The 20,422-nt window shown below is 47.0% G+C and overlaps 2 protein-coding genes across 2 annotated transcripts; both read left to right on the forward strand.

Moving 5' to 3' along the window:
* Positions 1-658: 658 nt before the first annotated feature.
* On the forward strand, positions 659-2,074 carry LOC132087910 (zinc finger protein ZIC 5-like). Its single transcript, XM_059494984.1, has one exon. It carries the CDS (start codon positions 659-661, stop codon positions 2,072-2,074), a length of 1,416 nt encoding a protein of 471 aa, XP_059350967.1.
* Positions 1,774-20,167, forward strand: LOC130687323 (sodium channel protein 60E-like). Its single transcript, XM_059494962.1, has 21 exons — positions 1,774-1,933; positions 7,570-7,778; positions 9,661-9,881; positions 11,096-11,276; positions 11,513-11,590; positions 11,678-11,957; positions 12,063-12,398; positions 13,128-13,166; positions 13,410-13,568; positions 13,755-13,925; positions 14,120-14,419; positions 14,511-14,636; positions 14,746-15,837; positions 15,925-16,191; positions 16,307-16,498; positions 16,581-16,869; positions 16,957-17,150; positions 17,282-17,977; positions 18,060-18,199; positions 18,297-18,696; positions 18,789-20,167. The coding sequence occupies exons 2-21, from the start codon at positions 7,717-7,719 to the stop codon at positions 19,080-19,082; spliced, it is 5,517 nt and encodes a 1,838-aa protein (XP_059350945.1). The 5' UTR covers positions 1,774-1,933; positions 7,570-7,716; the 3' UTR covers positions 19,083-20,167.
* Positions 20,168-20,422: the final 255 nt, after the last annotated feature.

The raw sequence follows: 20,422 nt of genomic DNA on the forward strand, positions 1-20,422 counted from the left end.
ATAGTTCCCACCGGCGGCAGTCGTCTTGTTTAATCGATGCGCCAAAGTGTCCTCTCTTCATCGTCTGAAAAAAAAAGAACCGGTCGGTTTTGACCAGTCTTTTTAAAATTTTTTTTTTTTTTTTTTTCCTCATCAACGGCCCATCGAAAAAAAAAAAAAAACAAAAAAAGCAAAACAACAAAACCCCACGATTTTGTTGTTGGGGAGGGACGAGAACAAAAGCGAGTGGGGCAATGTCTTTCATCGGGCGTCGCATTCGTTTAAAGTTTGGATGTGTGTGCGGTTGTAGCGTCATCGTTTTGTGCTCATCGTGTCTCGGAATTCGGGCAAAGTGACATTTATTTTTTAAAACGTCATCTCAGGTTGGACATTTGCCTGAAATGAGATTCGAATGGACTATCAATCAATAAAGGAAGAAGAGGCGGACTTGACGGCCATGTTTGATTTGTAATGAGCAATCGAAAGGTGGAAAGCGGATTGAAAACAATTTCTGTTTGCGATGCGCAAAAGGATAACGACATTTGTGTGAAACGACGGACGGAATGCTGTGGAGACGACAAAATAGCCATGGCAACGGGAATGCTGGACCAGATAGAACGGGGCAAGAATGAATGAAAGGAAAAACAATTAAACAAGTCGGGCAATTTCCTTGAAAAAGATGGAAGTGACTCAAGTCAAGAAGAAATGCAACGCGGAGGACGAAGATGATGAGAAAATGGAGCGTCTGCACGACGACGAGGACGATCCATCTTTTGTCGTCATTTTGAATAATCCGTTTTGGGCGCGGTCGACGGATGAGCAAAAGCCGCACTTGACGGTCAAATCTGCTGCTGCTGCTGCCGCTGCGTCTTCTTCGCCGCCTTTTGTTTCTTCGAGTGGCAACACGACGCGCCAATGTCCTCCGGTGGCGTCGCCATTGTCGGCCGAACAGTTGCCGCCGGATTGGGCCGATTTATTGGCCATCTCGATACGATCACCTCGTGGCACGTCGGCCGTCATGTTATCGCCGCCGCCGCCGCAGCCGCCGCAGCCGGAAGGGGGGCGAAACGCCGAAACGAGCAAGAAAACGACGACGCGGACGAGCCGGCAAAGCAGCGGCGCCACCAGCAGCCGACGTGGTCCGCTCGTCAAACAGAAGAAACATCACTGCCAATCGGTTGAAGATCTTTTATTGACCACTGCAAACTCTTGTTCCAACTATGCGTTGCCATCAGCAGCGTCTCCGCCATCGGCGCGAGATGCTGGCCGCGCCGTGCCCTGCAGTTGCACGTGCCCGGCTTCCTTTCCTGCACATCGCCAACAACACTCTTCATCGTCTTCTTGTTCATCTTTATCGTCCGCCGTTGGCCCACCACCACCACCACCACCACCACCACCGGCACAAGTACAAGCAGCAACAGCAGCAGCCACGGGACGACGAACTTGCAGCTTCGAAGAGCCGGCCAGTGCCAGTGATGGTCATCATTTGAAACCGTCGTCTGGTGTGGTGGTGGTGGTGGTGGGGGGCAACGAGGTGCGCGCGAGATGTCCGTCGGTGGCTGGCCGGGTGGTGAGTGTCAGTGATGTGGCGGCTGATGGCAGTGCGACCAGTGGTGATGCCGTAGCGAAGCCAATGCCAAGTGCGGCTGGTGTGGCAGGAGGCACAACAGGAGCCGCCGGATTGCGACAGTCTCGCCAGCAGAGCGTCGAATCGCGTGCCAGCAGTTCGATCCCGACGGCCACCCTATTGGCTGGCCACGGCCACGGCCACCATCGTCAGGTCGTTGCAGGAGCTGGTGGTAGCAGCAGCGCAGGTGGAGGTAGTAACGGCAATAGCAGCAGCAAAACGGGACCGATCGAAGACGGAGCGCCGCTGCCGGCCGCCTTTGAGCCCGTCCCGCTCAACTTGTACGGCAAACCCCTTCAGGAAATTGATCCCACCGTCAGAGACAAGGTGAACTCCACTACACCACCACCATCACCACCACCGCTACCACCCACTCGCAATATCAGACATGGCCGGTTGATATTTCTTGGACCTTACAGTTTTTTGTTGTTGTACCTTACGGCCTTTATTTGTTGTTGTGTCGAGTAGATGAGACACAAGGCCAGAGTGTAGGGGGGGGGGGGTGGGGGAGGAGGAGGGCGATCATTACGAGTAGGCGCACGTTGCATCTAGAAAGAAATCGTTCTTCTTCTGGCTGGCCTTTTTGGACGATATTTCACGCAAGTTTTGAGCCGACACTGAACGTCTCGAGGCCGCACAAAGTTGGACGTTTCTAATGAATGAATCAACGTCTTGGTTGGCTCATTTGCCACGAATGGCGTGCGTGTCTGTGCGTTGCACCGAGCGGAAACAAAACTGGTCAGCTGATGTTGCCACTGCCAATCTCAATCGGCTACACAAATAAAAGGTCAATCGTGTCGATCGATGTTGCCCACCGACAGACGGTTGCCTATTTTTTTTTTTTTTTTTTTACTTGGCTAGATTACCCCCCCCCCCCCCATCCCAAACCAGCCTCCAAAGTGAACGACTCCCTCCCTCCGCCCCATTTTCAGTGATGAACAAATTGTTCTGGTCCCGGTCTCCAGATTGCAAGCGGATGCCACACGCACGTCCTTTCGGGTGGTTGTCTTTCGTCTCTTTTTTCTTTCCCCCCCCCCCCTTTTTGTGTGTGTGTGTGTGTGTGTGTGTGTGTGTGTGTGTGTGTGAGTGAGTGAGAGAGAAGAGAAGAGAGAGAGAGAGAGAGAGAGAGAGAGAGTGGCGACCGAGGCCATTTTTTATTTCGTCTGCTTTAGCGAATTTCTGTTACGCAACGTCTTTTTATGACACGAGCTCGTTTGCCACTTGGTTTTTCATAATAGTTTGTGATGCGTGTTATCGCCGTCTTGTGAAAAACTCGCAAAAGTCATATCTGACGAAGCGACAATGACCTCCTTCTCTGCATCATCATCATCATCATCCACTTAGGCATGCAACACTGCCATGCACATGTCTTCAATGCGCCATGTTTAGCGACGCCCCGTCGTTTAAATAGGCGCGCCGAATCAAAAAGTTGGGGGAAACGGAATCATTTATTTCGGTAGAAACCGCCAGTGGCATAGGACGAAAAAAATCGATAACGTGGAGATATTTATATATATATATTTTTTCTTTAGCCAGGGCTGTGTGTGTGTATTGTTGTTGTCATCATCCATTCACATAACGCGGCCGATATAAATCCTGTGACTTTGAAAACAAGTTTCCTCTTTTCGTCGCCTCCAGCCGAATTGGGCAGAAAGGGAAAAAAAAAATCAACTTGAATAACGCGAGTAAATCGAACCGAATGCAAAAGTCTATCCTGTGGTGCTTTATGTATGTTATTAGCGTTATGTCTTCTATGTCGTTTTGCTTATTATTACGACGGCCATAATTATGGCTCTATATGTCTGCCCCAGAGGCCTAGCCCATAGCTGCGTGACCTGAGCGCCCTCACGCGGTCTGCGCCAGACATTTCCCAATTCAAATCGGAAATTCATATTCTCATTTGCATAGCTTTTTGTTTAGCACATTTTTTTTTCACGTATTTACACGTATTTACACGTAATACAAAATAATCGAATAGCGTGACCAAGGCTGTTTGGCTAATGGCATCACGTTGCTATTGGAAAATGATTGAATCGACAATTTGCTATTGTTTTTTTTTTTTTTCCTCGCCAATCGCAATTTCTAAAGATTAAAATTGCACTTTTTCTCTTTATCGATTGTTGCTTTGCCGTCTTGTACAAAGGCCCTTTTCTCTCCTAGTTCTCGAATGTCGCACGCTAAAAGCGAGTCATTTTAATCAAACGTCGAATTGATGAACGACACTCGGCCATTCAAATGTTCTTTCAAATCAAGGCTATACGGCCATTGGCTGCATCAAGTCTCGTCCAATGAACCGCTTCTTTTTTCTTTTCTTTTTTCTTTCTCGCAACACAATTTGTAGACTAACTTGATTGTTTGTTTGTTTGTTTGTTTGTTTGTTTTTTCGTACAAACGTTGATGGCGTCTTTGAATGATGAATGTAAACAGACTAGGCATTAGGCCCCCCGCCCTTCTTTTTCGTCTACAGCTGCTCATGCATAAAGGCCATTTTATGTACATGCAATTGCACCAATGCAGCCTCTTTTTGCTGGCGCTACGAAAATGAGCAGATGCACTGGCAACATCTTTTAGCCAAAGTCGGTTTTTATTCATTTCGAGATTTCGTCATTTGGCAAAAACATCGATGGCGTGTCTCTTGTTTCGTTTGTGAAGCCACCAGTCAGAGTCCAATAGTGCATCAATGCGTTACACAACACGAGACGATAGCTCCGGCTGTTTCTTGTTCTTTTATTTTCTTATTGTTTGTCGTCTTGCCAGCTACTCTGTAGAACTGTGGCGGTTCGATACAGCAACAGCAGACAGTTTCTCCCTATACGTGTTTAGATAGCATATGGATATGGCTACTATCGATTTCTATGGGTGAGCTTTTTTTTTTTCCGCGCACTCTTTCAGCATGTTGTTGCAACTTATTGAACGATGTCAAAGAACAGCCACACTGTTGTATCGTCTCGGCCACATTGTCCTTGTTTTTTTTTTGTTTTTTTTTTTTGTTTTTTTTGTTTTTTTTCATGTGACTGGCGTGGCCCAACGTAAGACGAGCCAGAGGTGCTGCAAAGATCACACAGAATGCGAGACATATAGCAGTACGGTTAGTGTATCAGTAGAGTGCCGCATGATGGATCGTTCACTACCCACCCCACCCCCTATAGAGATCTTTTGTTGAGTAAATATGTTGGACGAGTCTATTTTTATTGCAGCTCATCAAAAGGTCCTTTTCGCTGCGTAGTTTCAGATTAAACGGAAAGAGCCGTTTAATAATCAAGTTGAAAATCACGGACTAAAACCCCTCCCGTTTTATTTTTTTTGGGGGGGGGGCTCTTTCGTCAAATCACGTCGTCATCGTATTAGCTCGGGCGCAAGGCGTAATGACATTAGCCATCGTCGAGCTGGATTGTAAAAGGAATCTTTAGACGTGACTCTTGACGCAATTTTTGGTACAACGCCGAGATGTCTTGGTACGATGCTCTCGCAATTTTCTTGGTAGACTATACCCCCTCCCGTCGCGTTTGGTGGCTGAGGCAAGGGTATCAATAGTTGCGAGACAGTGGCTGCTGCAAAATGGCAGTAATGAATGAGGTCTGACGTTGATTGTAAACCATGCTGCATCTTTTCTTTCGTTTGCCTCTTCTTCTTGTTTTTTTTTGTTTTTTTGTTGTTGCCTTGTCCAAAAAGAGGAGCAAATGGTTTGCTTTTCTTTAATTCACGCCCGCTCACGTCGCCCAGCAAAAGAGAGAGTTTTCGGGAATGATGGACGAGTTCTTTTGCCAACATTAAACAGCTACGTCGTAAGTAGCCTCTCTCTCTGTACATCTTCTAACTGCTCTCGTGTGCAACGCACATGCTCGCCTTCCTATAGCCACTGGCTCGTATTACACACGATGAGATCTACCACCATTTTCCTTCTTTCTTTTTCTAAAAGAAAAAACAAATTCCCTTTTCTTTTTTTTTTTTTTTTTTTTTTGGACGTCGTTGAATATTAGCTTTTCTTTTTTTTTCATCGACTGGACTCTTATTGAATAATGCATACGGCACCTTCTTACGTGTAACGGCACTAGGCAAACCGTTCCATTTCGGCATCTATGCATTTAAATAGCTCCTCCTTTTCATCCATTGTGAACTTGAACTGGACCCTCATTTTTTTTTTTTTTTTTTTTTTTCGTTTCCACTTTTGCATACGCAGCGGCTGTTTTATTCATTTTTTGCGTGCGCAGCCCTTTCGTTGCAATGGATGCGAAAGCCAGTTTTGTTTACGATGAAACGAGCAGATGTAAAACAGGAAAACAAAAATCGTCTATACTTTGAACAAATGTAAATAATAGTAGAAAAGAAAGAAGAAAAAAAAAAAAAGCTTTTTGCTATCGGCTTTTGCGTGACACACAGATCGTAGCGGCAAACACAAGAGGCTTTTGCGTAACCGAATCAATGTCGACCAACGTCATGAATGCACAGTCCTTTTGACACCCACGACTTGAGGAGAGAAACGGCACCAAGCGCATTTCGCCAAGGCTATTTTGCAAACATGTTCCACGCGAAATGTTTGCACAAACCATTTAAATGGATTGGACTTTGGATATTAGGCATAGCTCTACGTGTGCAATCCATTTGATAGTTTGCTGACAATACTCGTCTCTCTCTCGCTCGTCTGATGAGAGTTGTGACGTCGATAGACACGTCGGCCGGGGTAATGGCGTCAAACTAGCGGCCAAGAAAACGAAGAATATCCCTGGCGTCCGGTTGTTTTTAATGAGCCGATGATCCTCTCTTGTGCGCTCCAACCGCCATATGGCATCATCAACAATGCCAATGCCTCACTTTGCTGCTGTTGATGCATGGCTCTTCGTGCTCGTGTGCGTCAATGGGCCTCGCTCGTTTCCCCTCATCCCTTTTCTTTTACGTATGTATGACCATCAACTGGCTCCTCTTCCTCCATCCTTAGTCTCAACACCATTTCCACAATGACGCCGTAGAGAATTCTATTGTTGGATGTATGTGCGGATACGGCGCCCAGTCCATTTTCCGTCCCACGTGCTTATCTTTCTTTTTTTTTTTTTTTTTTTTTTATCGTTTTTTATTTTTTTTTTTTTTTTTTTTTTTTTTTGGGGGGGGGGGGGGGGGGGGGGGGGGTTATCCGTTCAACATCTTGTCTACTGGGCTGCCCAGTCAAGCGACGCTTCATCTACGTATCCTCTGCATCATAACAAGCATCCTCTGCATTTCTTTTTTTTTTTTTTTTGCTTAGTTGATGTCGGATAAAAGCCGAGAGGTAGGGGTCCACTTAGTCGTCTGCATCGGATATGAACGTGGTGCACATGGACGAGGCGGAAGAGCCAACAACATCAACAGCAGCAGACGTCAGTTTAATAAACATCAACAAACGGCAACGTTACAAAGAACGTCCAACCAGACAGATCAAATTCTGCATCCTCATGCACAGAGGCCCCCGCCTTTCAATTTCCTTTTTTTTTTTAGGGGGGTGGGGAGAGTTTAAAAAGAAGAAGAAGAAGAAGAAGAAAAAAAAAAAGGGAAAATGACGAGCGTCACGCGCACATGTTCATGTCGGGGCGCTGCATGTCTTAATATTATCGGGCAATCGCCGAGTACAAGTCGATGATGTGACAGCGTGAGCAGCTCGTTTTGAAACGGCGAGGCGCGCAAGTCCGTGAATTGGCGGGCAGCTCCAACGTGATTTGCTACAGCTGTTGCAGGCGCTCCTACTGCAATGCGGGACATTCTTGTTACATCTCCCCCTTCCTTTCTTTTTTTTTTTTTTTTTTTTTTTTTTGCACGAGTCGCGATAGATAGCCATCCGTCTACTTAGTACATTTAAAGCCCCCTTCTTTTTTTTCGATATATTTTGATCCGCTCGATGTTATGGAGTCTCGTAATCAATGAATACGTGTTGCTGCCATAAATATGACAATTAATTGTTTTTTTTTTTTTTTTTTTTTGTGATGATTGTGCAGACGTTTGTGGTGGTGTCGAACCGGTTCCGCAAGAATTACATCCACCGATTCTCCGCCTCGCGATCCTGCTTCCTCTTTTCGCCGTGGAATCCGCTGCGGAGAATCGCCATTTACCTGTCGACGCATCCGTATTTCGACTACGTCGTCATGACGACCATCCTGCTCAACTGCATCTTCCTGGCCATGACGGAGCCCGTAGAACAAGCCGAGTAACTTTGTTTTCTTTATTGTTTTTTTTTGTTTTTTTTCGTTTTTTTTTTGGGGGGGGGGGGGGGGCACCGCGGTCAATCAATTGAATCATTCAGCGCCTTCCTTCCGCCTCACTTTTCCCCGAGATTTTTGATCACGACAGTGGGGCGAGTGCACGACTGCTACGTGTCTGCCGGGAAAACGTGTGAGTCGGGAAAAAAAAAAAGAAACAATCTGCGATCAAAAAAAAACGAAGAAGATTAGGAATAAAAAAGGAGCAACAGAGAGGAGAGACTAACGCAAAGGTCGAAAAGGCAAGCGTTGCAGCCTGCAGGGTATCGGCCTTTGCCAGCCATAGAATATGTACAAAAGGCAGTGAAGAAAAAGGGGGCGAGGAAAGGCGAGCTGCAAGTGGATTACAACGAGCCGTGAAGCTCTTTTGGGCTGAAAAACAAGCGGCAACGCACATTCATTATTAATATGCGAGAGAGAGAGAGAGAGAGAGAGAGAGAGCGAGAGCGAAACATGCGGAACATGCGGAATTGGAGGAGGCATTTCAAGAATTATACGCGCACTACAGTTTGATGCAACAATGTTGAGCCCACATATTTTTAATGCCGTCTTTACTGCCATGCCTATGATCCGCCTGTTGTTTTCCACTTTTTTCCTATTTAGTTTTGAATTTATTCTTTAAGAAAATGTTCGTCTACCCACATCTGACAGCTCACAGTTGAATGTCCTACAGGCCGTGGAAATAATGGATCAATCGGGTTGATCGAACATGACGTGAAAACGAACATCTCAAACGGATAATCGTACGACTATGATGAGAGCATTCATTTGTCGCCAGTGGCTCTGAATCTTTCAAATTTTTCAATCCGACTCGTCACGAACTTTAGCAGCTTTCTCCTTTATTTTTCCTACTGCCCAATGTCATAATGCCTGTCTTTGTTTCCCTCTTATTTTTAGAGGCCATTGTATAAATACCTTTAGACTGGAAAAAAAAAACAAAAAAAACAGGTTTCGAAAGAGGAGAAGCTGCGCATTGATTGAACGTTTTGTGTCCCGTATGCTGTGCTCTCGTTTCTTTCGAATAATACCAGGGCGAAAGGGAGTTGGTCCGTGACAGAACAAAAGAGAGAGAGAGAGAGAGAACGAAAGGGCAAAAGGGGCGTCTATAGAAAGTTTGATGGTTTGGCCGTGCGGATGAAGCGACGCCGGCTGAAAATCGCAGTCGAATTCATTGCGAAACAAAACAAAACAAAACAAAACAAAACAAACAAACATTGCGATGCACAGACACATTCCAATGGTGTGCAATCTCGTCAATAATGCGCCCCTAGTCGGCAATTTGGGAATTGTTTGGTGTCTCGTTTGCAAAGCTACGTAGCCAGTCGGTAGCGTGTACAAGCCATCCGTAATGGAAATGTCTATCGTATTGATTTAACTGTCCGTAGGCCACCAAGCAGCGCCCAAGCCTTTTTAAACCGCGTTCTCTTTACACTGTCGGCCAAGCTGAACAACGCATTACTTTTACAATCAATTAGATATTTCGATGGTCTAAAACATGGCAATTTGACGTTGGCATTTTAACATTTTTGATCTTGTTCATAACGACGTCGCTTTCGATGCCTTTTCTTTACCGCATTACCGACGTAATATTTGAAAGAAAAAAGAAACGATGAAAAACTGTCGTCGTCCAACATCAATTTGCGTCCGTTTGTGCAAAGAATGAACAAAAGGAAAGAATACTGCGAATTGCCCGGATCGATTGGCGACCATGTTCAACTGGCGGCGCGTGTATTGTGCTGAAAATGACGTCAGTCCACTTGGACTAATTAGAAAGAGCGACGGAATTGATGATTTCAATTGTTGTTGTTGTTGTTGTTGTTGTTTTTGTAGGTACGTGTTCCTGGGCATCTACTCGTGCGAAATGGTCATCAAAGCCGTGGCCAAGGGCCTGGTCCTCGACCGGTTGACGTATCTGCGCAGTCCGTGGAATTGGCTCGATTTCGTCGTCATCCTCTCCGGCTACGCCACACTGGCCGTCGAGATCGGCAATCTGGCCGGCTTGCGCACCTTCCGCGTCCTCCGCGCACTCAAAACCGTCTCCATCATACCAGGTATGTCAAAACCTCTTTCCATTCACCAGCTCGTGTTACTTTGACACATTGTATCCCGATCGAATGCGAGTTGCATAATCGCTTGCCATCATCTTTTACTTCGGCCCGTTGATCCGCCATCTCGCCATCACTGTGCCATGCAATCCGTAATTGTGGGATCGGTGCGTGTCCACGCCTTGCTGATCGCATCACAGCGGATCACGCACGATCACGTTGCTTATCTTTGATTTGCCGGCCCGATGTGAGCCCACAACGTTGGCGAGCATTGTGAGAGAGTGGCGCTAGCAAACAGTTGCGTCTATCGATTGCAGCGCCATTCTTATTCCGCATCAAAGAATTGACAATCAAGTGGACTCCGTCAGTCACATAGTCAAGATACAATCATCAATCTCTTTTTCTTCTTCTTTTTTTTTTTTTTTTTTTTTTTTCTTTCTTGGACTCGATCCTTTTCATCGTCTTCTTCTTCTTCTTTTGTCTTTGTTCGAATCCCTGCAAGGAAAATCTTTTCTGCCTTCGTTTGATCGAAATCCCGAGAACACGCAGTTGATCCGGCTTCATTTCTATCCATCGTTTTTCTTTTGTTCCAATTTTCAGCCCCCCCCCCCCTCCCCCCTTTTTTTTTCTTTTTTTTTTTTTTTCTTCGCCTTGTTCCAGGAAGACGAAGAAAAACGAATGCGCAAATCTAGGAGGATGGAGATAATGAAATTAAACGAAGCGCTTAAATAAATAATAAAACAAAACCAAAAAGAAAAAAATTGGAGCAAAGCAGAGTTGCCAAACTCCCTAGTCGCGTGTGTATTCAATTGTTCTCACGAACGAAGGAAAAAGGCGAATAAAGCCCTGGGATTTTTTTTTTTCACCTTCAATTCTTCACCACATCGTGAAAGTGCGTCAAAAAAAAAAAAAAAAAAGAAACAGTCGGCGTGCAGCACGGAATAACAATCCAATCAAAGATGAAAACGATAGTAGAAAAGAACCGCAATGCTGGCTGTGCTAGCAATAAGAATCAACCAAGCTATTCGGCTACAGTTGACATAAGCTTCCCAGTTAAAATGTGTATTCTTTGTAAAAAAAAAACAAAAAAAAAATCTAAATCGTTCGAGAAAAAAAAAAAAAAAAAAAAAAAAAAAATGAATTTAGCCGATTGAAAAATAGGCGGCGGTGGTTATCGATCGATTAGGCGACATCATTTTCGTTTGTTGGATTTGCAACAGGTTTACGCACCATCATCAACGCTTTGCTCAAAGCCATGCGCCAGCTGCTGGAAGTCATGACGCTGATCGTCTTCTGCCTGAGCGTCCTGGCCCTTTTCGCCCTCCAGGTGTTTATGGGCGAACTGCGGAACAAGTGCGTCCGCCAGTGGGAACCAAACAACACCGACCTCAACTGGCACACGTAAAATTGATTTCATTTTTTATTTGATTTTTTTTTATTTTGGTCCTCTAAGAAAAGAAAAAGGAAATGCGCTCCTGGCGATTGCCTATTCATGAATATGGTGATTGGACGAAAAAGAGGGCCGTCTATTCAAATGTCAATAAAGATGACGAGCCCATTGAATCGGCCGACACGTCGCATTCGCCTCGAAAAATGATGGAATCAAATTGATAACGTTCATTTTTTTTTTTTTTTAGGTGGATAAGGGAGGAGGAGAATTGGCTGCGCGAAGAGACGGGCAGTTTTCGCTTGTGCGGTAACCTAACGGGCACCTGGTAAGTGGAAGCTTTTCTCTCATCTCTCTCTCTCTCTCTTTTCTCCTGCGTCTCGCATTCTGAAAGGCCCGTGCCATCTGGACACAGGCACTGCCCGGCCGACCACGTGTGTTTGCCCGGTTTGGGCAACAACCCCAACTTTGGTTACACCAACTTTGACACGTTCCCGTGGTCGATGTTGACCACCTTCCAGCTCATCACGCTCGACTACTGGGAGAACATTTACAACATGGTACTGGCCGTCTGCGGTCCCTACACCATCGTCTTCTTCATGATCGTCGTCTTCTTTGGCGCCTTCTACCTCATCAACCTGATGTTGGCCGTCGTGGCCATGAGCTACGACGACGAGGCCGGATCCAACAATCAGGTGAGATCCTTCGTTGGTGACGTTGGTGCCCAACATGTTTTTTAAAAACAAAAACAAAAAAAAAACAAAACAAAACAAAACAAAAAACGAAACAAACAATTGCAGGAGAAGATCAAGACGCTGACCGACTACCGGGAAGAGTCGACGTTCAGCTTCGATCCGGGCAAACTGCCGCTCGTCTTGCTGGAAAAGGGACACCACGCGGACCAGGCGAGACAGAAGAAGGCCAGGATGGATGCCAGGATGCTGGCCAATCGCAATCATCTGTCGGGCATCTCGGGCATGATGGACGAGGACGACCAATCGCCTCCGCGCCAACATCCTCACGTGGCCGACTTGGTCTGGGCCTTGGCCAAAAGCGAGGCTGCCAAATTGGAAGCGGCCAAACACGAAGCGTCTTGCCACAAATTGGACGCAGCATCAGGTGATGGCCCGCCGCTCGTCATGCCCGCCACCGCACAGCCGTTCGTCGACGTGGCGGCCAAAGTCAAGACGACGCCTGCAGTCGTCATGGCGGCCAAAGAAGAAGAAGAAGAAGATGATGATGATGAACTCGAACCTGAACCTGAACCGATGAACTTTAACGTGGACATGGCCCAATTCAGCCGGCCGTCTCAACAACAGCAAGTGCATTGCGTTTACGAAGCGGCCAATGCCAACGCGGACCCAACATCGGACAGCGGCGTCTTGTTCCAGTCGACCCATTTCGCCAGCTCTTTCAACACGGACGTCGGTTACTCGTCGGAGACGTCCAGGGCGCCCAGCTACCCCAGCTCGGTCGTTTTCAAGCGTCGCACCTACACCAACAAGAGCGTCTCGCAGAATTATTCCAGTCTGACGGAGAGCCTGGGCAGCCAGCCGGCCTGCGACCTGGCCGCGCTCGAAGCCGGCCTCATCGAGCCGCACGCATCCCCGGCCGCAACGAACGAAGCGGCCTCGTTGCACAGCAACGGCTCCGACCCTCGACGCCTCTCTTACAAACGGGCGTGCGATCCCGAGAAGAGGTTCTCTTTGGGCTTCGACTCGATGACGAGGCTATCGGCCTGCCATTCGGCCCACGATCTGAGCGTCCACAGCGCCGCCGTCGGGGGCAGCCGGCAGGCGTTGGCTAAAGCAGACGATTCGAAACGCAAGAGCAAAGAAGAGAGACGCTTGCAAAAATCGAGGCAGGCGAGCAACGATCCGTCGTGTTCGTCTTCGACGTCGCCTGTCCGCCACCCTCATCCGTACGTGACGGAGGCGACGGAGGCGACGGAGACGGACGATCGATGGCTGAAGCGCAGGCAGAGTTATCAGCAATCGTCGAAAGGCAATCACAATCACCGCATGAATCATCACGGCCATCAGAGGCGGACGCAGCCATCAGACGCTGGAGCAGACGCTGGAGCAGACGCTGGAGCAGGCGCTGGAGAAACGTCTGGTCCGCTCATCAGTTTGCAATGCTGTCTGAAGTGGTTGCGGCTCTTGCGTTCCATGCTGCAACACGTCATCCAAAGTCCCTGGATGGATTTCTTCATCACGATCAGCATCGTCCTCAACACGGCCTTTCTGGCCGCCGAACACCACGGAATGAGCCCGGACGTCAAGCACGTCCTCGACGTCGGCAATAAGGTACAAAACAAAAGATTTTTTTTTTGTTATTGTTTTTTTTTTTTTTGCTTTTTGGGGGTCCCTTTAAAAAAAAAAAAAAAAAAAAAAAAAAAAACTGAATTGCTCGATTGTTTTTTTTTTTTTTTTTTTTTTTTTTTTTCGTTTGTTTGTGCTGTTCTTGTTTTTTTATTGGTTCGGCTCGCACAGGTTTTCACTTCCGTCTTCACGACCGAATGTATCCTGAAAATGGGCGCCATGGGCACGGATTTCTTCCGCAACGGCTGGAATGTCTTTGACTTTGTCATCGTCCTCGCCTCGCTCGTCGACTTGGGACTGGAGATTGTCAACGGCCTATCGGTCCTACGCGGCATGCGATTGGTCAGTGTCTCTCCTCTCTCTCTCTCTCTCTCTTTCTCTTTCTCTCTTCTCTATTCTCTATTCTCTATTTCTCTATTCTCTTTTGGACGTCGTCTGCTTCTCAGCGTGTCGTGACGTCAGCCGTAGAGTGTATTGACTTGTACTTTTCTTTTTCTGTTTGGCGTTTCACGTTGGCATCGTACGTAAAAAAACAGATGAGAGTGCTGCGTCTGGCCCAGTCGTGGACGACGATGAGGGTCTTGTTGAGCATCATCTTGTCATCACTGGGAGCCCTGGCCAATTTGACGTTCGTCCTGGCCATCGTCGTCTACATCTTCGCCGTCATCGGGATGCAGCTCTTCGGACGCGACTACACGCCCGAGAACTTCTACCCGGATCCTGTGCCCCGCTGGAACTTTAAGGACTTTTTCCACTCGTTCATGATGATCTTTCGCATCCTCTGCGGAGAATGGGCCGAACCGCTCTGGGATTGCATGCGGGCAGAGAGGAAATACGTAATGAGCAATGAACATCGGCTCGACTTGTTTTTTTTTTTTTTTTAATTCATTTTTGTTTTTTAAAACAAAAAATTTACATTGAATCAAGGGCTCGGAGATTTGCTTCTCCATCTTCTTGCCGGCCCTCGTCATGGGCAACTTTTTGGTGCTCAATCTCTTCTTGGCCTTGTTACTCAACAGTTTCAGCTGCGAGGAGCTCAAGTCGCGCAAAGAGGTAAGTCTCTCTTTTTTTATTCATACTGCACGTTTTTGTTTGTTTTTTTTTTTTTTTTTGTTTGGTTTTTTAATGATTTATTCATGCCGTCCGTCTCTGGCCGCATCAGGAAATCAACGAAGATTCCAAACTGGTCGAAGGACTGAGGAAGATCCGCACCATCGCCAAAGCCACTCGGACGCTGGTCAATTTGAACTCGTTCGAACGCAGCGAGAGCGTGGCCAGTAAGCGCATGCAGCTGGCCAGTCGGTCGCCCAGCTGCGTCGCCCTAAGCCACAATAGACTGGCCACTCCGAATGCCAACGCGTCGCCGGCCAGAGGTCGAAGCGCGGCCGGAGGGGCCGCCAGTTTGGCTTGCAGTTTCGACGACAGCGCCAGTGTCCAGCTTCGATCCGTCTACGGATCTGCCGAGCAGCAACGCGCCGTTTGGCCGTCTGAAACGAAACTAGAGCCCAGCGCATCGCAGCAGCAGCCGCTGCCGCCATTTGTTGTGCAGGACCGGCCGAAAGAGGCCAACGATGTCGAATGTCAGGAGCCAACGGAGCCGGTGGTTGAAGAGCCGCACCACCAACAGCGCAGCGGGGCGGACAACATCGCCGATTGGAGCATTTTGATTCCGACCGTGTTGGAAGTGGTGCCACCTATCGAAGCGGCCAAATTGGCGAGAGAGGACACGCCTTCGATCGTCTTGTCCGGCCAGGAGGAGATGCCCGAAGAGCCGCCCGACTGCATCCCGTCGTCGTTGCACGACAAGTGCTGCTGCTGCTGGCAGAATGCCGGCTGCAGTTTGCTGGCCACGCCGTTGTGCCGACGCTGGATGGCCGGCCGGACGGCCCTCCTTCAGGTGGTCAAACACCCGGCCTTTGAGTGGTCGATCCTGATCCTGATTTTCGGCTCGTCCATCACGCTCTGCTTCGAGGACATTTACCTGGAAGAGAACCCGCGCCTAATGAGCATCTTGCGCTGGACCAATATGGCCTTTGCCATCCTCTTTGCCCTGGAGATGATCATCAAGTGGTTCGCTCTCGGTCTCAAGTATTACTTCTCCAGCGTTTGGACGGCCCTGGATTTCGTCATTGTCACCGTCTCCGTCATTAGCGTCGCCGTCGAGGATTCCGCCAACCTGTCGGCTCTCAGGTCGCTGAGGACTTTGAGAGCTCTGAGACCGCTACGTGCCATTTCTCGATGGCAAGGAATGAAGGTATATATACGTGCATCTTGTTGCCAAAATCTTTGCTTCAATTTGCATGTTGCAATGTTTTTCGCAATCGAAAAAAAAAAAAAAAAGATCGTCGTCAACGCGCTCATGTTTGCCATTCCGGCCATTTTCAACGTCCTGCTCGTCTGTCTCGTCTTTTGGCTCGTCTTTTCCATCCTGGGCGTCCAGCTCTTTGGCGGCAAGTTCTACAAGTGCATCGACGACGAAACGGGCGAGCGTTTCCCGCCACAACTGATCGATACCAAGGCGGACTGTTTGAGCCGCAACTTGACATGGACGAATTCGCCCATTCACTTTGACCACGTCGGCCACGCTTACTTGGCCCTCTTCCAAGTGGTCAGTTTTTTTTTCTTTTTTTTTTGTTTTTTTTCGCCCATGTTCATTTCCCTACCAAATTTGCATGTTCCAAATAACAAAAAAAAACAAAAAAAACAAAACAAAAACAAAAAAGGCGACGTTTGAAGGCTGGATGGAAATTATGGCGGACGCTGTGGACGTGCGCGGCGTCGATTTGCAGCCGTCGTACGAGGCCAACTTGTGGGCGTATCTCTATTTCGTCGTCTTCATCGTCTGCGGAGCCTTCTTCACTCTCAACCTCTTCATCGGTGTCATCATCGACAACTTTAACATGCTCAAGAAACGGGTCTGCCTTTTTTTTAAAAATCTTCATTCTAACGTGTGTTTGATGAATTCAATGATGGTGTGTTGTATTCGTTGAAATGCAGTACGAGGGCGGAGTGCTGGAAATGTTCCTAACGGAGAGCCAGAAGCACTACTACACGGCAATGAAAAAGTTGGGACGCAAAAAACCGCGCAAGATGATCCGCCGGCCCATGAACCCTTATTTGGCTCTCTTTTACGACATTGCCATGTCCAGAAGGTTCGAGATCGCCATCTTTATCATGATCTTCCTAAACATGGTCGTCATGGGCGTCGAGCATTATGGCCAGCCGCCCGTCTTCACTTTCATCTTGGAACTCTGCAACGCTCTGTTCACCACCATGTTCGCCCTAGGTAATCCATTTATTTTTTTTTATTTTTTTTTTTTTGTTTGGGATTTTTTTTTGAAAAAACAAAAATGTTGCGTGGAACAATCGATAGAGGCTGTTGTCAAGATGATTGGACTACGTCATCATTACTTCACTCTGCCGTGGAATCTGTTTGATTTGGCGCTCGTCTCTTGCTCCGTCGTCGGACTCATCATGGAGGACGTCCTCAACGAGTTCCCCATTTCGCCGACGCTCCTCCGAGTCGTCCGCGTCTTCCGGCTCGGCCGCGTTCTTCGACTGGTCAAGGTATGTACTTTGACGCCCTTAGGCCATATGCCGCCATCCATCCATCCATCCATCCATCTATCCATCCATCCATCCATCCAGCGTTGTTTTTATCTAACGACCAATCACTTGTTCACGCTGGACACGGCCAGGCGGCCAAGGGAATCCGCAAACTCCTCTTTGCTTTGATCGTCTCCCTGCCGGCCTTGTTTAATATTGGCGCCCTGCTGGCCCTCATCACCTTCATCTACGCCATCATCGGCATGGCCCTGTTCGGTCACGTGATCCACTCTGGCGCCCTGAACGAGATGGTCAACTTCGAGACGTTTGGGCGCAGCATGTTGCTGCTCTTCCGTCTGATGACGGGCGCCGGCTGGAACGACATTCTCAATCCGCTGCTGATCCAGCCGCCTTACTGCGACATGACGTACCACAATTTGCCGTACGGCAACTGCGGGAGTCCAATGCTGGCCACGCTCTACCTGGTCTCGTTCATCGTCCTCTCGTCCATGATCGTCATCAACATGTACATCGCCGTCCTGCTGGAGAACTTCAACCAGGCCCATCACGAGGAGGAGCTGGGACTGGGCGAGGAGGACCTGGAACGCTTCTACGCCAAATGGTCGCGTTTCGATCCGTACGCGACGCAGTTTATCGCTTTCGGCGAACTCTCGGATTTCGTGGCCAGTCTCGACCCGCCGCTGGGCATCTCTAGGCCCAACATGGCCGCTCTGGTTAACTTGGACATCTTGATCGCCAGCGGCGACCGACTCCATTGCCTCGACATCCTTCACGCTCTCACGCGCCGCGTCCTCGGCGACGTCGAGGACACTGAACATTTCCGCAAGGTTTGTCTTTTTCTTATTTCATTTTCGTATAAATTTAGGCGTTTTTTTTTTTTGTTTTTTGTTTTGTTTTTTCCTCTTAGAGCTCCAAGAGCAAATGGACGAGAAATTCAAGAAACAATTCCCCAATCGACGCGAGTTGGAAATCGTCTCTTCGACGGCCAAGTGGAAACAACGAGACACGGCCGCTCGCGTCATCCAAAGAGCCTATCAGCTTTTCTTAAGGTATTTTTTTTTTTTTTTTTTTTTTTTTTTAAGAATTTATTATTAGACAAATTAGTAGGTAACATTAACTGAATAACAAACAAACAAAAAAAAATAGACGCAAGTTGCTGGCCAGGAAGAGGATGGAAGAGATGCGCGGCCACGTTCAAACGCAAACGTCTTTCTCCATCGATTCGTCTGATTCGTCTTTTGCCTACGAACCGGATCGCTTGTCGCTGCGCTCCGTCCTCAACCGCATGTCCAGCCTGTTCCACACTTACCTGGGCGGAGGCGGACTGAGTCGCCAGAGCAGCAGCCGATACGGCGATTCTCCCAGTCCCATTGGATCGGTCGCGTCCGGCGGCCAAGCCTCGCGCCAGAATTCAACCCGTCGTCGCTTAGGGTCCGGCGCTCATCCGCCAAAGAGTCGCCCTCACAGCACTTTACTCGACGTTCTGGTGCCCGGGTCCAGACGTTCCAGCATTTGGTCTCTGGGGACGATGGTCGTCTCTGCGCAGGTAATAGCAGTTTATTTGTTTGTTTTTTTTTAATTATTATTCTCAATTTGATCAATTGAAATGGGTTGCGCGTGTACGGCTGCACCAAAAAGGTTCACAACGAATGTTCAAATGGTCAAAATCACCAGATGCAGAGCAACGGCCAACTGTCGACGAGTTGTGGCAATCGGCGGGGCTCGTTGGCGATGGCGGCCAGTCCGCCCGATCATCACGCCGACGGTGGCATCACGTTGCGCTACAGCGAAGTGTTTCCACCTCAGTCGTCGTCTTCGTCGTCGACGACGGCGGCCGACAATGGCGGCGCGTTTCTATCGCCACCGCAGCAGCGATCTGATGTGATAGTCAAATTAACAGCCGCCAGTTTAGATTCAGATTTGAATATGTAAATGTGGAGTAAGGCAGAGAGTTGTAGGACCCGCCATCTGTCATCAACCAAATCACAAACGACAGATAACAAACGATAGTTCAATTTAAAAAAAAAAAACAATTTTCGGACCCCCTTTCCTCAAAATAGCTAATATGTAAACTAATCGTTAATGACATAGGACAATTTAATTATATTGCGTCTCCAATGTACAGTACGATTGTTGTCGGAATGGTGAAAATCACATTCTCTTTTCTCTCTTCTACTCTTCCTTCCTTCCATTTTTTTTTTTTTTTCATTCCACCGTTTTATCTCTCGGATTTATCTCAATTGAATTCCCTTTTCATTTTCCTCGAATTATTATTATAGCTCATCTTCAAATTCTACGTATATATAAATAATTCTCTATTTCACCATCAACATCTACATACACTTTTCTCTTTTTTTTTTTTTTTTTTTTTTAGCTCTCTAGTCTACTCTTTTTATTCTATCGACATTTTTCTCTCTGATTTCGGCGAAACGAAAGACAACAAAAAACGAATATTAAATCTAAGAATTAAGACAATGTGTTTTTTTTTTGTTTTTTTTTGCTTAGGGTCGTCACTGTTCCTTTGTGTGTGTGTGTGTGTGTGTGGGTGTATGTGTGTGGGTGCGTGTGTTGACACGATGCATTTAAAAAACAAACAAAAAAACTTCCATTTCTTTTAAGAAAAAGATTTCCAGATCAACACAGCCCCCGTATACATTTCTAGAGTATTACATCGTTGGCCAGCAGCAGTCACTCAATCAATAACCGACTGCTAAACAATAATGTTTTCTTTGGTTTTTATTTTCTTTGTTTTTTTTGTTTTTTTTGTTTTTTTTGTTTTGAATTAGTTGAAAATTACCGGGCGATAAAAAGATTTGCTTGTTGATGTTGTTCTTGTTATTTCTAGGTGAAATATTCCAACAAAAAAAAAAAGAAAAGAAAGAAATTTTCTCAACACACTAAATGATGATACTTGTGTTGTGCTTGAATGTATCTATTTGTGTACGTGTGTTACTGCTGCTGCTGCTGCGCGAGCCCGGGAGGAAATCAATACAATCGTAGGCCTTTGCGCATCGTGAGTTGTTGTTTTTTTTTCTCAATTTATTTTATTTTTTATTACAATTTTTTATTTATTTTCCTTTATTTATTTTTTCGTGCATCAAGTTCACATTAGAAAATAGGCCTGGAAGACGATCGTCTGCCCTTTTTTTTTTTTCATGAGTTGTTGGAGAGCGCCATCTATGAACGATAGACAACGGATAAAGTGATTAAAAATCAGGACATCAATGAAGCCTATCAAAAAAGTAGATTGACGTAGGTTCTCTTAGTTTGAC

The sequence above is a fragment of the Daphnia carinata genome, chromosome 4 (genome assembly GCF_022539665.2).
Source record: "Daphnia carinata strain CSIRO-1 chromosome 4, CSIRO_AGI_Dcar_HiC_V3, whole genome shotgun sequence".
NCBI classification, from domain to species: domain Eukaryota; kingdom Metazoa; phylum Arthropoda; class Branchiopoda; order Diplostraca; family Daphniidae; genus Daphnia; species Daphnia carinata.